Below are 23897 nucleotides of genomic sequence, written 5' to 3'. Positions count from 1 at the left end.
GGGAAATTCATTCCACTACCCAAAGAAAGCTAGGGGAAGTGATTTTTCCCAGCATGCTCTAGGAAGTTCCTGCAAAGCTGGGTTGGGGGAGGACGGCAAGAGCTCTAATTTAGACCACGAGGATTCACCTGGTTCTATCCACATACTACTCTCAGATGAACACCTACCTATGGGCACTGCACCAGCCCAGACCCCAAGAGGTAACCCCAACTACTGCTAAGCTGGCCCCCGATACCCCCAGCTCGTGATCTTCTCGCCGGCAGACACTGTTATCTGAGTGGGAGGCCCAGGTTGCCGGCTGAGACCCTGCCCCAGCTGGGGTGGGAGAGCTGGCCTGGCTTAGTGCCTACCGTCCTGCGTGCAGGCCCCCAGCAGGTTGATGATGTTCTTGTGCTTCCCGATCATCTTCATCATCTCCATTTCTGAGATCAGGTCGGACAGGTCTTTCTCTGTCGCATCCGCTTTACACACAAACCAGAAGGGCATGAGACTCATTTACGTAGAAGGGAGGACAAGAGGGGGAAAGCTAAGGGAGAGGGGATGAGGCGTATGCCCGAGGAGTCCCTATCCTCCGAACTGGCTTCTCTCCTCCCCGTTTCACACCCAAATCTATTTTCCCTTCCCTCTCCTGAGAGCGGTTGTTGGCAGTATGTGCTCATGAGTGGGATGGAGGATATGATAAGAAAAACCAGCCAGCAATGGGATCTAGAATAAACACCTGGCCACCACCCAGACTGATGCCGAGTAACAAAGTGCGATCATGGCAATCTCGGGGTACGGAATGCCCCTCCACTCCCAGGAGGTGCCCGGCAGGCAGTGTAGCCCGTGTGGACAGTCAAAGAGCACCGGAGAGTATGTTCTACTTGGCCTGAGGCCCACAGTTTGCTCGGAAAAGGAAGGGACTGTTTTTGCAAGGACAGAACCATCACTTACACTTCAGCATCTTCACAGCCACTTTGGTCACACGGTTGGGTTTGTCCTTGTCCAGCCCAATGGCCTCCGCCAACACCACCTGCCCAAAGCAGCCCTCTCCCAGGGGTTTGCCTAAAACCAGCCTTTTGGGAAAAGAAAGGGTGGTGTGAGTGGGGGCTGGTAAAGGTCAGGCCTTGAGAGGGCATCCTACTTCCACCTGTCCATAGTCCACCCAACTGAGAACAGAAAGTGTCAACTATTATTTCTGGGGGCGTCTGGTATACCTTCACTCCAAGCTGCGGACTTCCTCAGAAACTCAAGTTAGAGTATTACCTGTCTCGAGGCAGCTCCCAGCGAGGGTCTTCGGGAAGCTCATATTCAGAGACCCCAGCCAGCATGGGGGTTCCACTAGAGGAGAGACGTGAGGGCCGAACCAGCAGAACCCCAGAGTTCATGGACGCACTAGAATCAGCCGACACCTACAGGGAAGCGTGGGGTCACCCTTCTAGCGAGGATGGGGTGGGCGCAGGGGGTTGGGGGACTGAGTAGCATCAGATTCCTGCGACTCCTCACCAGGGCTCTCCACCAATGGCAGAGCATGTATGTATCTGGTATCTGACACTCCTTCTCTAACACAGAGGGATGGGAAGACCACAAAGGTCTCAAGGCCTAAGTTCTAAAACTACCTTACTTTTGCCACCGGCCGGCCTTCCCAGGCTTCCATCCACTCACCTTCAACACAAACAAACCAGGCCTACCTCTTCCAGATTGATATTTTAGAAGTTACCATTGCAACCACAATTCCATTCCTGTCCCATTCTTTGTGAAAATCCTGCCTCAAATTATGGATTCCTAACGCCCAAAGCACCTTCCAGAATTAGCACCTCTCTGAATGAATGTTCTCTCCCTTCCACATGCCTTCACCCTCTGTTCCATTTCCTTGGACGAGAGGAGGGTGGTGTCCTGGAGAGGAGAGAGCGAGGCATCCTGGCACCTGACTCAGGCCCTCTTCTCTACTCTGTATCTTTGCACCTGTAACTGGCCCTCAGGGAACAGTTTACAAGTGCAATATCAGTAGCACCTACAGCCTGGCTAGGGCCTTCTCCCAAGCCATGTGCTAGGGGAGCAAGGGGCTCGCAGTTCGGGTATGGTGGGCACATGGAATTCATGGGCTAGCACAGCTTGGAACCCAACTCTGGAACACTTAGGACATTCCACTGCCTCTGGCCCAGAAGTTAGAAAGAAAAGCTGGAGGTGGTAGGTTGGGGACAGAGGAGCGCAGGGCATTAGAATCCTAGAGTAAAGCCCCTGGGGGCACAGGGAGGGAAGGTGATGCAGAGCGTGCAAATCCCCTATCTACTTTCTGTTACCTGTCTGCGCAGAGGAATGCTCTTGGCTAGCTTGTGCACGGCCATCTGGCTGTGAAAGTCGCTCTTCTTGGTGCCACTCTTCATTTTGTAGATGATGACAGACCCCACCATGCAGGAGATGAGGAAAGCCCCCGTGCAATAGATGATGATCTCCAGATACAGGGGCGAGGTCATCACTGCCGGCCTCTCTTCCAAGGCTGAGTCAGTGTGAACAGCGTGTTAGCAGGCATGTTAGCAGTGCACTAGGCTTCCAGCTTCATAAGAAAAACAACCCCCATCTCCCTTCCTCTGAGACTTTTTCAGGGCAGAGAATGAACCAAGTCAGGTCCTAGCTGGGACTGCGGTCTGGCACAGAGTCGATCAGATATCCTACCATCTTTGAGTCTTCCTGACCCTGACTCGGATCCCTCAAGAGGGATGAATTGGAACTATCTTGCTACTTGAGGTCCATCCTCATTCACTCATTCAGAAGCCCACCTTGTTCGGCTGGACCACTGGGCTCGACAGGTACCAGGTCCCCAGCAAGGGCTTTCTCAGTTGCCTCATGGAAAACATGGCCCTTCCCCACAGGGCCTCAGCATTGTGTGCTTACACCTATCACATGGGACACGTGGGACCATTTGTCTTTTGTCCCTGAGAGCCCATGGCACCCTGAGGGCTGGGGCCTGGCGTCTTGTTCATTTCCACATGCCATAGCGCCTCACATATGGTGACACCCACATAATGAGAACAAGGGGGTAGGGAAGGGAGGACCCCAGTCGGTCCTCATCTTTTGCCCATTTCCCCTGTGTCAGGTCAGACCTGCAAATATTCTTGCCTACATGCCTAGCTGAACCACAGGCAGACCTGGCTTCATTTCCAACCATGGCTGGCTGGGCTGCTTGAGAGGAGAATGTAAACTTTGCTGCACTTCTTAAGAATTCTACTCTCAAGGGGCGCCTGGGTGGCTCAGTCGGTTAAGCGTCCGACTTCAGCTCAGGTCATGATCTCAACAGTTCGTGGGTTCAAGCCCCACGTCGGGCTCTGTGCTGACAGCTAGCTCAGAGCCTAGAGCCTGCTTCAGATTCTGTATCTCCCTCTCTCTCTGACCCTCCCCTGCTCACACTGTGTGATTATTTCTCTCTCAGAAATAAATAAAACATTAAAAAAAAATTATACTCTCAGGCCCTAACTCCTGACACTGAACAAGGGCATGGAAGAAGAACATACTGTTTTATTCTTGTCTCCCACCTTTCATTTAGAATGCAGCCTGTTTCCCACAGAAGCCTGTACAGTTGAGCCCACCCTTCCCTCGCACACAAGAGGCCGGGGGGCTTCATGGTCCACTCCTTTGCCACCAGTGTGAACACCCCTCTTCCTCGCACGGCTTTCCTCCCAACCCTCCCCTTTCCAAAGACCCCAGCCAGCCACAGAGGCAGGCATGCGAGGGACCTCCCCAGAGAGGCACTAAGTGTGACCCCCAACGGAGCCCAAAGGAACTCCGGAGCCTGACAAGGAGACAGCAGAGCTGATAATAAGAGGAAGTGTTTCTGTTTTTCTCTTTCCCCAGTAAGGACAGACGAAGACAACTGATGGGGACCACACACGGGACACAGACAGCGACAGGGTAAAAACAGAACGCTTCTTCCCTGAAGCAGGGGTATTCTCAGACCCTGCTGGGCAAGCAGGGCAGAGGAAGACAGAGGGAGGCAGCAGAAGGCAGCGTCAGCAGCAACAGGAACGGCCCAGCGCCCAGACCCATGTGCAGGACACTCAAGAGGCAGCGGTGACCAGCCCACCACCTGAGCAGGCTGCAGGCTCCCTCCTTCACAGTTCAGCACACAGATTGCCCCGCTCTTGAGAGGAGGAACGTCGGGAGCCAAAGAGCAAACGGGCACCACTGAGTCCCCCTGTGGTCTCCTGAAGTGGAACCTCTCCTCCGAGATCAGAGGATGGCAGGGTGGGCTAGCACTGTTCCTTGCAAGCAACCAGCCCCCCGAATGCCTACATTTGGTTAGAGGAGGCGTGCATGGGCCTCTCTGAGACTTCTGGAGCCAGCGAAAAAGGATCAGACAAGCTGGGGAAGGCTGCTGGACCGAAGGAGGGAAGGAGCCTGCCCTGCAGGAGAGCTCGGCTGCAGGTTAACTCCCGATCCCACGCATGCATTGCATTGGCCAAGGGGAGAGCCAGATGCAGGCACAGAGGTGGGAGGCCTCCGGGTTCCTGCAAAATGAGGACAGATCCTATGTGAGCTGAGAGGATCCGATGCTCAAGGCTGGACAAACTGCCAGGGCCACCTGCTGGCCCATGGCGGCCATTCCTCTCCCTCTCCTGGCTCTGTGTCTCCCCCCAGCCCCACGATGCATGCTCCCCCCGTGCCCGTGGCGAGGGCAGGACATCGAGAGGAGAAGTACAGTGTATACCTTCCAAAACGGTCAACCATGCAGAGTGATGGGAGAGTCCGATAGAGTTACCCGCCAAGCACGTATACTCCCCCGCGTCCTCAAAGGAGACATTCCTTAAGTGAAGCACTTCCATCTCTTTGTCGGTGGTATTAACGCCGGCAGTCTAGAAGAGACAACGGAAGCAAAATGGACAAGCACAGGACATGAGACCTCTAAGAGACACAGAGAAAGGGAGGGAGGAAGAGAAGGGGGGAAAACCGGAGGAAGAAATGCTCCCCAGCGTCTCCTTTGCAACAAGGAACAAACAAAAACCACCAGGCAGCGAGACCTGTTAGAGGAAGACAGTGAAACCCTGAGGGAGGGACTCCGCAGACCTGAGATGACGCTGGCTGGTTACGACCCTTCACCAGATGCTGGCAGCCCCTGGCCCATCCAAGCATGCGGGCGGGCAGTGGGCAGCATGGAGAAATGGGGCCCGGCGGCCGGGGGCTGTTTGGTTTCAGGTAAAGAAAGTCAGAGGGCACACACAGGAGGGATGAAAGGGTGCTGCAGTCGCACGTGCATGTGCGTGCGTGCGCACACACACACACACACACACACACACACACATGCATGCACGTGGCCTGCCAGCTTGCAAGGGGACATCTGGCCCCTTCTCTTCTCCACCATTCAAACCTCAGTCTGTAGCATCATTCACTACGCAGCCAGACTGTCCCCACAAGGACGCACACAGCCCAGGAGGACACAGAAGGCACAGAGGGAGCAGACACCAACACAGTACCAAACCAAAGCAGCCTCCCAGGCGGGGTATTTTTCCATGGCTCTGGGCTCTAGAAATACAGCAGGATAACAGGGGAGTTGGTGCTGGCTTCCCCATCTGCCCCAGCAGCTTGGGGCCTGAATCAAACTCCCAGCACAGGGCCCCATCCATCTCCCCATTACCTTTTGCCACAGGTCTGGTGACAGTGAGCCACGCAGACTGGTTAGCTTCACCAATATAATTGGAAACCTTACACACATACTCCCCGCTCTGGGCCTCTGTCACATTGAACAGGGTCAGCACCTCCGCATCCGAGCTATTAATCCCCGAATGCTAGAACAAACCAACGACAAGCCAGTCAGTGGGGCAAACACTGAGACGTGGCCATATTTTGCTCCCCTGTAACGTTAAGGCAGGCCCAGGGAGCTAAGGTGAGGGAGACTTTAGTGAGATGTACCATTTCTCTTTTTAGTACAACAAAACAAATTGACTTCAAAGGCCCAAAGCATCTGACTGAAATATAAACTAAAAAAAAGAAGAAAAAAAAAAAATCGCTGACCCCAATCAAACGTTCTGTGTTAAACCCACTCCTCCAGGTCTAGGCCAGGGACTATGAATGGAGACTATGGCCAAGGGCCAAGGCCACGGCCTCATCTCCTTCACAGCAGGCTTCAGCACCAATAGTGAAGGGAAAGGGTAGCCAGTAAAACTCTGGGGTGGCCAAGCCAGGGAAGGATGAGGTCTAACTCTGGGACCAGGAGGTAAACCACGTCCCCAGCTTCTGGTTTACTTCTTGTTGCAAGATCCACTGGGGAATTAGGCAATTACCTTCCCTGGATGAGTGGAGCATTCAGGGACAATGTAAGTCTGGGAGTGAGAGGAAAAAAGGAAGAAAATGCCATTATTCCTGATGCTGTTTAGAATTTACCTGTGGCATTTGCTTTTCCAACTCTACCCAAGAGTCCTGACCTTATCATTCATTCGCTCACTTGCCAGAAAGGACAGGCAGGACTTGGGAAATAGGGCAGAATCTGGGAAACATTTGCTGGAAAGACTTTGGTCCCAGGCAATGGAAAATCAGGAGTCCAAATGCCTTCCTTGAGTAGCTGACCCAAAAGCCTGAGCAAAGTCGCACTCGAAGCTCTTTAGAAACCGGCGATGCCCACCCCACACCCTGCCCTCTGTTCCCATTGCACCTCTACTCTGACCTGTCACTAGTTCTGGGGAATGTGGCTAGGTCCCATTTTAAAAGGGTAAGGGATGAGTCCCAATCGCCGGCGCTGAGCCTGACCACAGCAACTTGGGCCCTGGGAGATACAGGTCTCCTTCCCAGACCCAGCCCAACGGAGACTCGGGCAAAGATTACCTTTAAGATCTGGACATAAGGCAGGTTGTCTGGACCAATCTTACTCCCATTCACCTCGATGTGCTTTAGCCACTGGATATGGGGCTGTGGGTCACTGTACACCTTACACATGAATTCCACATTGCTGCCCAGGGCCACTGTCTTGTTGGCAGGCAACCCTGCCTGCAGGATGGGCCGGTGAGGAGACCGCTCTGTGGACGAAGAGAGAGGAGAGGCTTGTCAGGCTCTGCCATGGCCTGCTCCTGGCTGAGATGCTGACAGAACATTTCCGGTCTCTGCCAAGCCCTAGCCCCTTGACCCTGAGTTGCGAGAAGAGAAGGGACACTCTCTCCTCAGGTCCTAAGCTATGAGGAACCTCCTTCCCAAGGCAATGCATCCATTTTCCCAGGCACCAGAAGTCCCTCTTGCCTTAATGGAGACCCCCATAACTTAGTCACACTCCCAGACCTCCCTAACTAAAATTACAGAGAGTCACTTAGACTTGCTATTCAAAGTGTGGCCCAAGAATAGCATCACTGGCAGCACTTAAGAGCTCACTAGCAATGCCAAACCTCAGGTCCTATCCCCCCGGACCAGAAGTTTCTTTTCATACCATATTTGCAAAGCCAAGATAGAATGCTAGCTGAGAAACTCTTCACCTTAAGATCTCTAGAGAATGAGATTCAGAGCCTCCGAAAGGAAGGGGCTGCAGTAACAGCACTCAGAGGCGTGGGGCTCTTCCTAGTGTTTCCTGCTATGCCCTGGATGCCCTGTACTCGGCATGGGTCTGCAGTCTTATGTTAAGGAGGTGTCTGACTCGGGCCTCACTCAGTCTGCTCTTCTGCAGAGCGGGAATAACAGTGGCTGACCTTGCAGGGCCCGTAAAGCACCCAGCAGGCTGCTGGCACTGGTAGCTGCCAGTGTCTGTGCTACGTAACACCCTCTCCGGGTAGCCCTTGCAGACCAGCCACAGCACCTTCACTTTACAGTGAGTCATACAACTGTCCAATCTTCTCAACCATTTACAGGTAAGAAAAACGCACAAACAAGGCATGAAAAAGCTGACTGAGGTGACAGAGCTAGTAAACGCCAATGCCAGCCTGACTCTTTCTGTAAGTAAACCTGGACCCCGAGGCAGTTTTCTCAACGTCCTGCACTCTTTCCTCTAAGCTCCTTAACCTTGTGGCCCCTGCCGTCTTACCCACGACGTCGAGCTGGTAGGTGTGGTTAATGCTGCCATACTCGTTCTCCACAATGCAGGTGTAGTTGCCCTTATCAGAAGGGACCACTGAGTCCATTATGATGCTCCAGGTAGCATAGCGGACCTGGAAAACATGCCAATAGCTCCATTGCGAGTCTGGAGGAAAATGGAGGCAGAAGCCACGGGAGGCACCGGCGCCCTTGCCACTCACCCTCCAATCACAGCCCAGAGCACACGGCCCACGTGGCCTATGAGCCAGGACAGGGCAGAGACAGCTACCCTGGTCCATGTTCAGGAAAAGAACGTTATCAGGCAGACAGGCAGATGGGTACGAGGAACTCTGGGAGTCTGCCTGCAACAGCCAGAGCCGTCCATGGTCTGCACTCCTGCACTCTCCCCAGGGCACCGCGAGCTTCCCACTCCGCGCCTCTGTTCACGTCCTGGGCTGGAAGGGCTCCCCACCAAGGTTCTGCCCTGTCTGCTCTTGACCTCTCCTTTCAAAACCCATCTCCTCCAGCCCAACCCTGGGTCAGGATGGTTCTCACTCCCTCGGTGTCCCAGCTGAAGCACCGATCACAGCCTGCTTTGTGCAGCAGTGTGCAAGGACATCGGCCTTCTTACCAGACTGGAAATTCTTCCTGGGCAGGAATGCTGCCTTGTTGCATGGCAGTGCCTTGCAGATGGCAAGCATTTGGTAAATTAATTTATAATGTTTCTCCTATTTTTCCTGATCTTTTCTTTTTAAAAAAATCTCACTTTTTTTTAGGTTTATTTGTTACTTTGAGAGAAAGAGAGCATGAACAGGAGAGGGGCAGAGAGAGAAGGAAAGAGAATCCTAAACAGGCTCTGTACGTGGGGCTCAAACTCCTGAACTGTGAAATCATGATCTGAGCTGAAACAAGAGTCAGATGCTTACCTGAGTGAGTCACCCAGGTGCCCCTAAATTTTACTTTTTAAAGTAATCTCTACACCCAATGTGGGGCTCAAACTTACAACACTGAGATCAAGAGTCACATGCTCCACCGACTGAGCCAGCCAGGTGCTGAGATCTCTGCTTCTCTTATACAAGATTAATGGGGAAAGAGAAGCTAGGTGAAATGGGATATAAGGATGATCAGGGAGTCTAAAAGGTATCAGGGTGAAGTTCTTCCTAGAAATGTTGATGGGCAAAAGACAGACGATTCACACAGCAGCAAACGGAGATCACTCGTTAACATATGAAAATTCTAAGTTTGTTAATAAGCAGAACAATGCACAGGAGAACAATGGGATACTTTCATCATCTATCAAAGTTGTTGGCTCAGGTATGGTGAGCTTGTCATTCTCATACTCTGCTATGGGAAGATGAATCAATTGTCCCTTTTAGGAAAGTTAACTGCTACAACAATAAAATTAAATTAAAAAAATAAAATCACGCCCAACTCATTACATCATACTCCATTAAAGCAAATATCACAATAATTAAAAATTTACATCTTCTGGGGCGCCTGGGTGGCTTAGTTGGTTAAGCGTCCGACTTTCGCTTAGGTCATGATCTCGCAGTTTGTGGGTTCGAGCCCCGCGTCGGGCTCTGTGCTGCCAGCTCAGAGCCTGGAGCCTGTTTCAGTCTGTGACTCCCTCTCTCTCTGACCCTCCCCTGCTCACGCTGTCTCTCTCTCTCTCTCTCCTAGAAATAAAAATATTTAAAAAAAAAATTTACATCTTCTTATTGTACTTGGAACTCTACTTGTCCAGTACACCTTCTGGAAAGACATGTGCTCAAGAGATGTCTGTACAGGGCCACCTGGGTGGGTGGCTCAGCTGGCTGAGTGTCCAACTCTTGATTTTGGCTCCAGTCATGATCTCACGGGTTCGTGAGTTCAAGCCCTACAACTGGCCCTGCGCTTATGGTGGAGACCCTGCTTGGGATTCTCTCTCTGCCCCTCCCCCATTTGTGCACTTGCACTCTCTCTCTCAAAATAAATAAATAAAACTTTTTTTAAAAAAAGAAATGTTCATGTAATAAAAAAGATTAAAGTTACCTAATTACCAGGGGTAAAAAAAGGTAAAGGGACATATGCATCAAGGGCTTAAAAAATGCTTATACTTTGGTCTAGTAAACTTCACTTCTAGCAATATGTCTTAGGGAAGAACATTTTAAAACACTGACAAAGATTTACGTACAAAGATATTCACTATAACATAGTTCATAAGAGTGAAAAACCAGAAAATAACAGTATCACAAAGCAGGTTATTAAATTATGGGACATTTTAATAATGAAATACTATGTAGCCATGAAAAATTATCTCTGAAACACATGGCTGAAGACACGTGCTATAACGTTAACAAGGGAAAGAAATTCTACACATACTGCGATGAACTATGTAAAAACCATACATGTAAGAAAAAAGACTAAAAAGATTTTAAAACTTCATTTGAAGTTTTTATATTTGGAATTTTTCTAAAGTACACATATTTACAGTTACAAAGCATTACTCCAAACCATTAATGGCACATAATAAGGATTTTCTATGTAGATTTTTCATTCATCTTACATTAACTTACACACACACACACACACACACACACACACACGTACCTTATAGCCTCCGATCCTGTGGTCAGGTTTGAATTCTTTGCCATTTTTCAACCAGCGTAGTGTGGGGTTAGGAGTTCCACTGGAAGGACACTTGAACTTCACAGTCTTGGCAGCTGGCACCGCGTGCAATTTCTTTTCCATCTTTTCTGGGGATGTCCAGTATGGAGCCACGGCTACCCAGGGAAAGCCAAGAGAGACAGGCAAGGGGCCAGTCAGGTTCAGGAGCAGGGGCCCAGGCCAGGACCTGGAGGTGTCCCCGCCTACCTGGCCAACACCTGTGAGCAACGCCCACACTAATCAGGGCGCCCAAGGGATCCCATGACCCTATATGCCCTTTCCTCCCCTTCTCCTAACAATCACCGGAGCCTCCCCCTTCCCACTCAAACCCAAGGCCCGGCCCGAAGGGCAGTAAGATAGGAAACAGTGTCTCACGCATACGGTTTGGTTTGGTGTTATCTGTCTCTTTCTCCTCTGAAGAGGAGTCATCATCATCATCGTCGTCCTCCGAGGAGGGGAGAGCATCTATGGGAAGAAGGCGGCACTGAGGTCCCTTAGAGGGAAAGGGGCTCACCAGATTTCCATCCATATCAACAGCCAGCCATGAACATAAAGGCCAGTCCAGTTACAGAACGAAGGCATCTGGACCCCCCAGTCCCATTCCACCCTTAGTGACAGTCTCTCTGTGGGACAGAAATGGTTATTTAGGAACTGCCTGTCCCCTGCCTTCCCCAGCCCAACGAGTGCCCCTTTCTGTCTAGAAGCCTTGATACTGGCCAGTTCCATCAGGGGCAGCGGGTCCCCTTGGACTGTACCAACTCAGTACCAGCCAGATGTGCTGGGTCTCAGAACTAGCAGCCAGGGGAATCTGTGTGCATTCTTCTTCCAAAACCCAGACAGATCTAGGCATGCTGTGGCCAGATGCTACTTTTAAAGCCATGAGGCTGAACAACTCACAGCTGGAATTCTCCTAGCTTGTATCTGCTAAGGTCTGGGGGCTGCCCTTCTTGGCCAGAGCAGATAGGGAGTCCACCACACAGTCCGCAGCTGCCGACACTTCTCCCCAAGAATCCAACCCTTTTAAAAGGCTTGAGACACGTGTGGTCACCAGTTCATGCCAGATCTTTTTCTAGTCCTTCCTAGTGCTTTTGGGGGGTCTGGAGGGAAAGAAAGGAGGCAAGTCCTTCAGCCAGGGGCAGGTTCTAAATGATGCTTGAAGGGGAGGAGATGCCCGGCCCTCCCCCGGGAATGCACAAATGGCATCAAGAAAATTTCAGCTCCTCTTTGTTTAACCCTAGAGTTTTGTAAAACTCATGTTCTAAAAGTGTCAGTTTCCCAAAGTCCCAGAACTCTCGGGTTCCCTGGCTGCCCTTAATACAGCTCAAGGAGCTGGAAGACAGATGTTTTCCATGAAGCCTGTGAGTATGGCGGTGCGCCTGGATCCTTTTCCATCACAGTAGGGACCTACCTCACCACGTGTTCTGGGGCTCTAACCCCTAAGCCAAGTACCAAGTCCGAATGGCAAGGGAATGACAGAATGGATGCCGGCCAAGCCCCAGGTAGCACCTGGAGGTCTGGGCAAGCTGTGGCGGAAAACAGTCAGTGTCTTACTGACCTAAGTGTATCAGCAGTCACTTGAGGCAGCCCCTGGAGGCTGAGGATCTCTGACCTGAGGCCTGCCCCACCTGGTCACCCCTCTGAGAGCTAAGCCACGCGGCGGGCAGGGAGCAATGTTAGTGGGCAGCAGTTTCGGAAGCAGAGTGGGGGCAGATCACGAAGGGGAGGAGGTTCGCCTCCCCCTGAAACTAGCAGAGAGGGTTGGAGAGGTGGGTCCAGGGAGAGGGGGAGGGCAGGCTTTGCTACCAACCTGAGACATTGACGGAGAAGTAGGTGGTGTCGCTGCCTGAGGGGCTGCTGGTCACACAGGCGTAGAGGCCGGAGTCGGCAGGCACCGAGTCCCGCACCTCCACCTCCTCCCCCGTGATGCGGGTACGGTTGCTCTCCACCAGCTGCACCCCGTCCCGCAGCCAGTTGATGCTCTGGACATCGTCCCGCAGCCGACAGCGAAGCTGCAGCAGGTCACCAGGGTGGACCAGGAAGGACTCCACTTCCACAGGGGCTCCCCAGGGCTGGGCTGCAGCCACCCACAGGGGCCGGGAAGGGGGACCAAGGGATGGGGCAGGAAGAGGGGGAGAAGGGAGAGGGGGAGAGACAAAGGGAATTAGGCTAGCTAGCCGCACTGAGCAGCAACATCTCAGGGGCTACAGAGCCGGGAGGCGAGAACCAGAATAGGCGTCAGTGGGAAACGGCTGGCTACCTGGAACCCCACCTCTTCTTCTATACCTCACGCCCCCAAAGGTCAAAAGAAGAAAGAGGCAAAGCCAGGAAGCAGCCACAGCAGCATTAAGCAGTTGATGGTTCATTTCACTCCATCCAAGGGGGGCGGAGGCCAGCCTCCCCCAGGGCTTCGTTGTGTCCAGACTGCCCTCCCCACACACACTCAGTTCTCTGCCAAGGATGGCCACTTCCCAGGAGGACACCCTGTTTCTTTTTGGCCAGGCCAGCCTCACCCCTCTCTCTAGAAACAGCTGAGCAAACTCTGTCCCTCAAAACTCCAGCAGCACCGCCCCCTCAAGTTGAGAGAAGCCAATTTGTCAATAGGGGCCCTCGGTTCAAGTGACTCAGCAGAGAGGGGTCTGGCCTCAGAGAGTCAGATGCGTAAGATGCATATGTGGGAGAGGCAGCCCAAGGAGAGGTCAGCTCAGGGGAACCTCTGGCTAACAGGTGTCGGGCCAGAGGATTCAGGGCTTTTGACTATATTAGGAACGGAGGCCTGCAGCTGCCATCAAGCCCACACTTGCTCTGGCTGCAGAAGCCCTTGCACACAAAGCTCCTTTCTCCTCATCCTACCACAGGGCTCCTCCTCTCCAGCCCTCCCACCTCCCCTCCCTCAACACACGGTCACACACACCCACACCCCCTCACGTTCTTTCCCTGGATCCCGCGTGCCCCACGACTCACAAATCTGATGCAACTTGTTCACCCATTCACAACCAGCAACCGGGCACCCACACTGACAAGGGCGGCCTCAAGCCAGGCACACCCGGAGTCCACCATCCCTGACCGGGACCCGCTCTTGAGCATCCCTCCTTTACTAACTAGGGGGGAAATGCAGTTTCTGCTTCCTTCCGGAATGTTCAGTTGTGCTCCCTCCTGGCATCTCCTGCTAACCGTCCATGCCCCACCAAAAAGGGCACCTGATCCAGCTCACAACCACCACCTGACCTGTGTCTCCACCGCCCTGGGAGCCTTCTTTCTCACCCCTGGTTAACCATCGGAGGCTCAGCCGGGGCTCCTTGCAGGTCCCGCAAGTGCCCACCTCTGGAACACCCTCTCCCGTCCCCGCACCCTATTGCCTGTCAGGCCCCGTGCCCTGCCTGGCTCTTAGCTGCTGCCCAGTTCTCTGCCTGGCTGGGGACTCTGCCTCAAAGACTCTTCTGCCTCCCAGTCTGGGTCAGGTGCTCTCCCGCTGCACTCGTCTCCCTGAAGGACTGTCCCCTTTCCTGGGTTGAGTTCTGAGGGTGGGGACACACTGTATTTACTTTTAAATCCCCAACACCCAGTACAGTGCTTGGCACGCAAGAGTTGCCCAACAAACGCTTGTTGGATGATGCATGGTTTCCTCACAGTCTTCCTTCCTAACCTCCCTTTTCCCCTTCACTGCCCTCACTGTAACGCACTCCTTCCGAAGTGCTACCCAGATGCCAAAGCTTACAAATGAAGAAATGAGCGTCCTGGACGTCAGATGGCACCAGGGACTAACAGCCGCTTTCCTCAGAGGGGCCAAGGCGGCGGTCCCTGACCTTCTTCAACCCAAGGGCTGTCTTAAATAGTGGGTAAATACTGAGTCATTGAAGGTGGGGGTGCTGCTTCAAAAGGGTTTGGAAGCCACCCTAGGCTAGCAAGCATTTATATTTTAGTGAATCAGGTCAAGAAAAACCCCACAAAGGTGAGCAAACCACATAACTGATTAAAAATAAGCTTTTGTGGGTCTTAAAAAAAAAAGTTACAGTTTCCATTTTTAATGGATTGTGGTCTTGCCAAAAGGTAGAAGAAAAGCAGTTCAGACTTGATCCTTAAGGAAAACAGCAGACACCCCTATTGATCAAATCTCTGTTCCCTCCAGTGACCCCACTGATTAAATATTTTGCAGCTTATGATTCTGTACAAGCCGTTGGTCAAACAGTAAACTTGGTAAACTCGAATTCTTAGCCTCTGGCATCACAGCCTATTTTGATAGGTCCTGGGGACAAAAAGGGAGTGAGAAGAACATGGGCATTTCCCCAAGAGAAAGCAGCAAAGGGACACTGGCCCTGCTGAGACCAGCTCTGGCTGATTCTAGCTTGGAGTCCTAAGTTCCTGCTTGCTCCAACCAGGATGTGCAAACAAAGTTTCTACAACATACGTAAAAAGCCTCAGGCTCGGTGGTTAAGTGTCCAGCTCTTGAGTTCAGCTCAGGTCATGATCCCAGGGTCACAATGACAGCACGGAGCCTGCTTGGGATTCTCTCTCTCTCTCTCTCTCTCTCTCTCTCTCTCTCTCTCAAGAATAAATATAATTTTTAAATATTTCTTTTTAATGTTTATTTTTGAGAGAGAGAGACAGAGCAGGAGTAGTAGGCAGAGAGAGAAGGAGACACAGAACCCGAAGTAGGCCCCAGGCTCTGAGCTGTCAGCACAGAGCCTGATGCGGGGCTCAAACCCATGAACCATGAGATCATGACCTGAGCTGAAGGTGGATGCTTAACTGAATGGGCCACCCAGGTGCCCGTCTCTAGAATAAATACATTAAAGAAAAAAAAAGAAGACTGAAGCAATCTGTTAAATAAATAAATAACTAGCTAGTTATTATTATAACTATATAAACTTATATAAACTTATATAAACTTAACTTCTGCTGGGGGCGCATGGGTGGCTCAGTCGGTTAAGCAACTGACTTTGGTTCAGGTCATGATCTCACAGTTCGTGGGTTCGAGCCCTGCGTTGGGCTCTGTGCTGACAGCTCAGAGCCTGGAGCTTGTTCAGATTCTGTGTCTCCCTCTCTCTCTGACCCTCCCCTGCTCACACTCTCTCTCTCAGAAATAAAAACATTAAAAAAAAAAAACAACTTAACTTCTGCTCAAGACAGCGATGTGATTCTGTAGCCCTTCCAGCCCACACTGCTCAAAGCGCACCATCAAAGCCAGCCAGGAAGCCCTCTCTTGTCCCTAGTGTTGCCACCCCAACTGTCTGTAAAACTGTCTATACAAACCACACAAATTCACACTTGATCACATACCATCTTGTTTCTTTTAAACCATCTTTATTGAGATATATTCACATANTCTCTCTCTCTCTCTCTCTCTCTCTCTCTCTCTCTCTCTCAAGAATAAATATAATTTTTAAATATTTCTTTTTAATGTTTATTTTTGAGAGAGAGAGACAGAGCAGGAGTAGTAGGCAGAGAGAGAAGGAGACACAGAACCCGAAGTAGGCCCCAGGCTCTGAGCTGTCAGCACAGAGCCTGATGCGGGGCTCAAACCCATGAACCATGAGATCATGACCTGAGCTGAAGGTGGATGCTTAACTGAATGGGCCACCCAGGTGCCCGTCTCTAGAATAAATACATTAAAGAAAAAAAAAGAAGACTGAAGCAATCTGTTAAATAAATAAATAACTAGCTAGTTATTATTATAACTATATAAACTTATATAAACTTATATAAACTTAACTTCTGCTGGGGGCGCATGGGTGGCTCAGTCGGTTAAGCAACTGACTTTGGTTCAGGTCATGATCTCACAGTTCGTGGGTTCGAGCCCTGCGTTGGGCTCTGTGCTGACAGCTCAGAGCCTGGAGCTTGTTCAGATTCTGTGTCTCCCTCTCTCTCTGACCCTCCCCTGCTCACACTCTCTCTCTCAGAAATAAAAACATTAAAAAAAAAAAACAACTTAACTTCTGCTCAAGACAGCGATGTGATTCTGTAGCCCTTCCAGCCCACACTGCTCAAAGTGCACCATCAAAGCCAGCCAGGAAGCCCTCTCTTGTCCCTAGTGTTGCCACCCCAACTGTCTGTAAAACTGTCTATACAAACCACACAAATTCACACTTGATCACATACCATCTTGTTTCTTTTAAACCATCTTTATTGAGATATATTCACATACCCTAAAATTCACCCATTTAGGGTATATAGTTTGATTTTTTTTTAGTATATTCACAGTTATGCAACCATCACCACAATCAAACTTTAAAGTTCATTTATTTATTTTATTTAGCAGTGGGGGGAGGGTGGGGATAAGAGCAGGGGAGGGCCAGAGAGAGGGGCAGAGTGAGAGGATCCCGAGCAGGCTCTACATTGTCAGCATGGAGTGTGATGCTGTCCAGGCTTGAACTCATGAACCACATGAGATCATGGCCTGAGCTGAAGTCAGACATTTAACTGACTGAGCCACCCAGGTGGCCCCACAATTTAACTTCAGAAATTAAAAAAAAAAAATTTTTTTTGTTTTAAGTTTATTTCTTTATTTTGAGAGAGAGAGAGAGAGAGAGACCCCAAGCTGGGGAGGGGCAGAGGGAAAGGGAGAGGGAGAGAATCCTAAGCAGGCTGCACACTGACAGCAAAGAGCCCAATGGAGGGGCTCAAACTCACAAACTGAGAGATCATGACCTGCGTTCAAAACAAGAGTCAGACGGTTAACGGACTGGGCCACCCAGGCACCCCTAACTTCAGAATATTTTTATCACCTCCAAAACAAACCCCATACCCACTGGCAGTCACATTCCATCTCCTACCCCTTTCCTCAGTCTGGGGCTTAATACTTTCTCTATAGATGTGCTTATACTGGATATTTCATATGAGTGGTCTGTGACAGCTTTCTTCCATTTAGCATAATGCTTTCAAGGTTCTTCTATGTGGTAACATGTCTTACTACCTTTTTTTAATGTTTTTGTTTTGTTTTGTTTTGTTTTGTTTTTTTTCCCTGAGAGAGAGACAGCGTGAGCAGGGGAGGGTCAGAGAGAGAGGGAGACACAAATCTGAAGCAGGTTCCAGGCTCTGAGCTGGCAGTCAGCACAGAGCCTGACACGGGGCTCAAACCCATGAACCATGAGATCATGACCTGGGCTGAAGTCGGACACTTAACCAACTGAGCCACCCAGGCGTTCCCATGTCTCACTACTTTCAATGGCCAAGTAACACTCCACTGTATGGATATACCACACTTTATTTACCCATTCATTGGTTGATGGACACCTGGATATGCTGTTTCCTAAGAGTCACAGGTGTCCCTGTCTTCTTCTCCTAAGAAACAGAAAGCAATTCAGAGCAGAACTGCTTATTATAATTTTTCCAGAGTGCCTAACAATGTCACAAACCAAAAATATCCAATAGGTCTTGAACTGAATTTAGCCTACGGCCCAAAATCAGCCTACGGCTCTTGGGTTAGAGTGGATTTTTTTCTTCATGGCTAATAGTGCTCTTGGATGTGTGTCAATTTCTCTATTTTTAAAGCAGGGATAATGCCACTTTCTTCTAGGTGACAGAAAGGTAACCAAGCACTTGCTGGATGACTGGACCCTGCCTGTCTGCATCACCGCCCTCAATAGTGGTCCAGGCCTTGGGGAGTCCTATGTATGGTGTCTGATGTGAGGGCATCACTGCTCACTGGCAGCCTGTAACAGTTCAGTCACTACTCTCTATTCTCCGTTTGGCTTTTCTAGTGTCCTCCATTTATGTCCTTCCTGGGAAAGGCCCTTGTATCTGTGCTCCATCTCCTCTGATCTGGCTATTTTCTGGTCAAGACCAGCAGGCCAGGGCTATATTTGTTGTTGGGTGTCAGGTAGCAAGAAAGGAGAGGACACCTTCATTGGGCTGGCCATGAAAGACGAAGAAAAGAAAGCTGAGTGTATTGCTTGGCCACTTGAAACCTACATTCTAACACCTGGAGAACCTGGTTAATCGGAATGGGGGTGCTGTGAGGGAAGTGACAAGCCAGAACACCTGCTTTCTGCCTCTTGTTGTTTCCGAGAGATCAGGTGGGAAACAGAGGCTGGAGGATATTTGGTATCTGGATTCTGTGATGACCTAGGCTGAGGCTGAAAAGTGTCTGGCTGTGAATCGGATTACAACATTCACTCTTACAGGCTCTCTAGGGTGATGTGTTCTGATGCTCACAGCACGGGGTCACTATTCTCATCACTGGGAGCGGGGAAGGTTAAGGTTAGGGTTAGGGCTTGACTTGAATATCCCTAGAGGAGTAAGACTGCCAACACCTTGGCCAATTCTTTAGAAAACAGGAGCGAACAAAGGCTCCTGCTTGGTTGCCTGTATGTGAGACTGAGGCTTCTGGTCCTGAGGCAGGTTCCTGGGACAGTGCGGACGGTAGGTGTACCGTGGAAGGCTGTGCAGGCTGGATCCAGTACCTGCTTCAGTGAGAGTGAAAGGGAGTCCTACAATCATCAATCCCATCATACTTCTCTAACAGAGCCCCTCTTTCCTCCAGGGAAAAGTAGGAGCAGATCAGGGACCCACAAATTTTCATTAACCTCAGGGGACCAGCTAGAAAGGGGGGGCAGTGCTTCCCATTGTGCTCTCAGGTCTAGGAACATGCTTAATGTTAATGGAGCCCACTGGAGTCCCATCCCTTCCTATATTTCTCCAAAATACCAGGGCTTTGTAATTCCCAACAAGCTAAGAGGATGTACCATTTTGCTCGTGACACAACTGGCCGGAAATCTGCCACTGTCTTCCAGCAGGCAGCTCTGCCCTGGGCACATCAGATCAGATCCAAGTTCTTGATTCTAAATCTGAGTCTTCTGCCGGCTATGGGCAGGCGCTGTGCAGGGCGGGGAAATGGAGCCCCTGAAAAGACCCAAAGCCATACAAACTTTGTCATTTTTATGAAAAGACGAGACCCTAGTCCCCAAAAATCCAAGAAGATAGGGAGCTTTCTTCAAAATAGCTGTCACCGGGCACTTCTGTGAGCCCTGGTTACTGTGCAAGGAGAAGGCATGGATGAAACAAAGGAGTAGACCCATGCCTTGCTCTAACCAGGGCAAGATTTACACAACGCCTTGATACGATGAGGCATTTTATATTGCAACATGAGACACCTGGAGAACATGAGAATCCAGCAGAACTTAAAAAAAAAAAAGTATTGGCAGTCAGAGCAGACAGCAGTGTTCACAGCACAGGCTGGACATAATGGTAGCTGCGCTGACAGCTCAGAGCCTGGAGCCTGCTTTGGATTCTCCCTTCTCTCTGCCCCTCCCTTGCTCACACTCTGTCTCTTTCTCTCAAAAATAAATAAAAACATAAAAAAAAAAAAAAAGAACTTAGATGGGGAGGGGCACCTGGGTGGCTCAGTTAGTTAAACAGTCAAACATCAGACTCTTAATTTTTGGCTTAGGTCATGATCTCACAGTTCATGAGTTTAAGCCCTGTGCTGGGCTGTGCACCGACAGCTCAGAGCCTGCTTGGGATTCTCTCTCTCTCCCTCTCTCTCAAAACAAATAAGCGTAGAGGAAAAAAAAAAAAAAAGAATTAAGATTGGGAGTATAAACTCTGGGGGCAGGGGTGCAGAAAAGGATGGGATGCTTACAAGTAGGGTTGTGCCTGGAGATGAAGGAGGGTAGGAGACAAGGCTAGAATGTATGGCCTGCTTGCACCAGAGGTTCATGGCAGAAAATAGCAAAAAATAATGATTCCAACCTGTGAGGTGGGGAATAGATAAAAGAGAAGCACTAAAGAAGTCCCAGGGAACACATTTCCCTGCAGACCTTTCCTGCCGCATGGACAAACACACCTGACAATGTATTTTGAAATGCCACTTCACCAGCCCTGATCCCGTAACAGCCAATTTGGTTTGAGTTATCCATGTCCAAACTCCACCACTTAACATGAACCCGGTGAAGAATAACAACATATTTGCATAGCACTTTGCAATTTACTATGTACTTTTCCCTATATTATCTTGGGATCGTAAAACAATGCTGAAAACGGTCATGCTAATTAATACTGGCCATATTTACAGCGTGCTGACTGTATCCGATATATTGTGAATTCTAGCCCAGATTCTCATCCAATCCCTTATAAGGTAGGTACTATTATGATCTCTACCCTATGGACGCAGAAGCTCCCTACATGCCAAGGACATTTAATCACCCCAACCCTCTGAAGTAGGTACCATTATAACCCTCGTTTTACAGAGGGGACACTGAGGCACAAAGAGATTCAGTATTTGTCCAAGACAGCCCACCTAGCTAATAAGTGGCCAAGCTGGGATTCAAACCCGGGTGGTCTACCTCTCCAGAGGCCACACATGTCCAGAGCCTAGGTCTATCACTTTGAAAAGTAGCCTCTACCCTCACTTTGCTTTTGCAATCTCTGACTTTTGAGAAGTGACTGAAACCCCTTTCGTTGAGCCCCCAATCCTAACGGCACCCATGTCTCCCACCTCCTCATATGAGCTTCTGAAGTTGCTTTGACCTTTTCCTGTCTTCTTATTCCTTGCCACTCACCACCTCTACCTTATACTTTAGGGCTTTTTAACTTATAAACACATTTTCCCATCCATGCACATCTAGCTTTTAAAGCTGAACAGGTATGAATGTGCACGTTTGGCCAAGTGAGGAAATGAGGGTGTGGGGGCAGGCTCAGGACTAAGAATAATATCCTATTTTGGTATGGTACTTGATACTTCAAAAGGCATGTTTATTCATGTTCATGTTATTGGTGTTCTTTCCCATCTAAACACACACACACAAAAAGAAGAGAGAGAGAGAGAGAGAGAGAGATTGAGGGACTTCTCTCAAAATCACAAAACAGGGATCAGCACTTGATGCTGGGTCTGCCAGGGCCTGGGCCCCCTGCAGTGTCACACTTTTCACCCGGCACTCGAGGCAGTGACAGGTGACCCACTAGAGGTACTTACTGCAGCTCTGACCACTGGCGGACAGCACAGTCCCGCCCTCGCTGTGTCTCTGGCTCAATTCTGGATCAGTCACCTGACACCTTCTCTTGCCCTAAGCCCCTCACCTCTGAATACAGTTTACAGCTGAGCTGATGACCTCTGATGACCCCTGCCCGACTCCGCTGTGAAGATTAAGAACATCAGGCAAAAGGGCCAGCTCTCCTGGTCACACATCCGACCGCCCCGGCCCTCCAGCCCTGACCTCTCTACACAGGCACCCTGCGTTCCATTCCCTCACACTCCATAGGACCTCGGTTTACTTCCTCCTTCTCCATGATCTGGAGCCCCTCAACCACAGCCCCCAACCTCAGCTGTCCGATCTCCCAGCATCTTCGGCCAAGCCACTGCCCTCCCTGGCCCTCTTATGTTTGCCTTCTCCTAAAATGCCTGTTTCTTCTGTTCTCTCCCTCACTCCTCTAAGACTTTAAGACTCACTCTTATGAGACACCCCCAACTCGTCTTCATGCTATTCTTAATGTGCCTTCCCAGGACTCACAGATTTTCATGACTTTCTCTTGGACTTATTCATGCCGCTTGCTTATCGGTCCATAAACACTCAACTTCTCTACCCTCTGTGGTGACCAGTGGCGTCATCTACACCCTACATTCCAAAGGATAACCGGCCCTTAACAAAGTCCAGGCCTGTGGTCTCGGGGTGGTGATTGCTGTCATCCCTATGAAATCCTTTTGATTTTGGATTTCTGAGTTAAGAAAATCGGGAGAGAACAGCCCATTCTCTTCGGTAACATGGGGGAACTGGTGGTCCAGGAATGTTTACAGTCTTGGCACAAACTCCCCAGAGATAAATGAGGGGGCAATTGTGGGTGGGGGAGGAACTCGGGGTGGCTTTGAAGGCAACTTAAAAGGAACACAGAACAGCGCGGCGGGGCTCCGGGAGCCCTCTGCAGAGGTTTTTTATTACGTTATTTTGGCTTTGAAATGGAACTGAAAACTTACTTTAGTCTGGCAAGGCCAGGCCGGAGCGGGGATCTCACTGAAATCTCGGGGAACGACTTTCCTCCTTGTACAAGCAGGGCTACAGAGAGGAAGCCCTAAAGATACAGGAGGATGCCTGGAGCCCACGGTGTCCCCAACACCCAGGGAAAGCTGCGGAAATGGGGAGCACAGGCATGTGCGATAGGGGAGGCAGAACACCAAATCAATTAGCAGGGTCGGACACCCTGATCCCGCTGCATTCACCAGTCCCCCGACCCAGGGGATTTGGAGTGTAGGTTTTTTTTTTTTTAATAGAAAAAAAAGGGAAAGAAGTACTAGGGAACATTTTGCATGCAAATGGGCCACTGCCAGAAGAACCCATTAAAATGTAAAAACTCCACATTCAGCCTGACAAAACGGTGCAAACTGCTGTGTTTGCCAGAGGGGCAGCAATACAGCTCCCGACAAAGGGGCCGAGGAACAATGGCGGGCTGAATGGCCTCTGTCAGCAGGTCCCCTTGCGCGTTGCCATGGGGACCCCACCGGGGCTTACTAAAGGTATTTCCTGAGGAGAAAGGCAGTGCACACAGGCCCAGGCGGCCCGGCTAATCCTGACAGGAAGCCATCGCCATTCAGCAGCCCAGGGGCTTGGGGCCGGAGTTTTGTTTTGTTTTTATTAAAAAAAGATTTCGGTCTTTTGTGTGTCCCACCTCGTCACTGTAATTTAGTGCAGAGCCGCCTGCGCTGCCCAAAGCCTCAGCGCGGGGCCTTGCGCCTGCCCCAAGACCCCCCAAAACAGCTCCCGGGTAGCTGGGCAGCAGGAGGCCCAGGCACACAGGGGCCCGCTCGGGAGACCCCGGCCGAAAGCGCCCGGAGCCCAGACAGGTCTGTGTAAACTTCCAAACCCGATGAGCGTAAGGATGGAGTCCAGGGTTCAAGCCCGCGTGCCGGGTTCTCTGTGGCGCCTCCTCGCACCTGTGTTTTTTTTCCCCCCATCAGTCGCCCTGCCCCACGTCCCCCCTACCTCCCACAGCGGGCAAAGCACTCTCCAGTTGGGGAGAAGGACCATAATTAAGTGATTAACAAAGGAATGCGCCCAAGAGCTGTTTTAAAAGAAACTTCCCTTTTTCCTCTCCGCCAGCAAAAGCTCTCTCGCCAAATGTTTACTGACACACTGCGGATGGAGCCGCGAAGAAATCTCTTCCTATCCCCATTTCCCAAAGCGACTGCCAGTACGCGGTGCTTCTCTCTCGCCCACCTTACCAGGAAGAAAGACCTGCTCTGAGGCAAGTTCACCTAAGACACGCAGGGAGCACAGAGCAAAGGGAGGTGCCCGCAGCTACGGGGAAGGGCCGGCTAAGCCCACAGTTCCTAGAAGTTGGTGTCACCGGGGTTCACATTTGGC

At 50.6% G+C, this 23897-nt stretch overlaps 1 protein-coding gene across 7 annotated transcripts in view; it reads right to left on the bottom strand.

Moving 5' to 3' along the window:
* Positions 1-23897, bottom strand: part of FGFR1 (fibroblast growth factor receptor 1) — a 42662-nt gene that overhangs the window by 3332 nt on the left and 15433 nt on the right. The window contains exons 2-11 of one of the 7 annotated variants that reach the window (XM_077769485.1): positions 12416-12682; positions 10984-11073; positions 10552-10724; positions 7973-8096; positions 6793-6983; positions 4685-4829; positions 2277-2479; positions 1246-1391; positions 934-1055; positions 351-461 (exon numbers count right to left, since the gene is read on the bottom strand). In XM_077769485.1, coding sequence (XP_077625611.1) covers positions 351-461; positions 934-1055; positions 1246-1391; positions 2277-2479; positions 4685-4829; positions 6793-6983; positions 7973-8096; positions 10552-10724; positions 10984-11073; positions 12416-12682 — 1572 coding nt within the window. The remainder of the gene's footprint in view (positions 1-350; positions 462-933; positions 1056-1245; positions 1392-2276; positions 2480-4684; positions 4830-6792; positions 6984-7972; positions 8097-10551; positions 10725-10983; positions 11074-12415; positions 12683-23897) is intronic. The other 6 variants (XM_077769486.1, XM_077769480.1, XM_077769481.1 and 3 more) reach the window with 6 other exon arrangements.

This window comes from Crocuta crocuta, unplaced genomic scaffold (assembly GCF_008692635.1).
Source record: "Crocuta crocuta isolate KB4526 unplaced genomic scaffold, BGI_CrCroc_1.0 scaffold698, whole genome shotgun sequence".
Lineage (NCBI taxonomy): Eukaryota > Metazoa > Chordata > Mammalia > Carnivora > Hyaenidae > Crocuta > Crocuta crocuta.
Note: the sequence above shows the minus strand (reverse complement) of the source record. Positions and strands in the feature narration are given on the sequence as shown.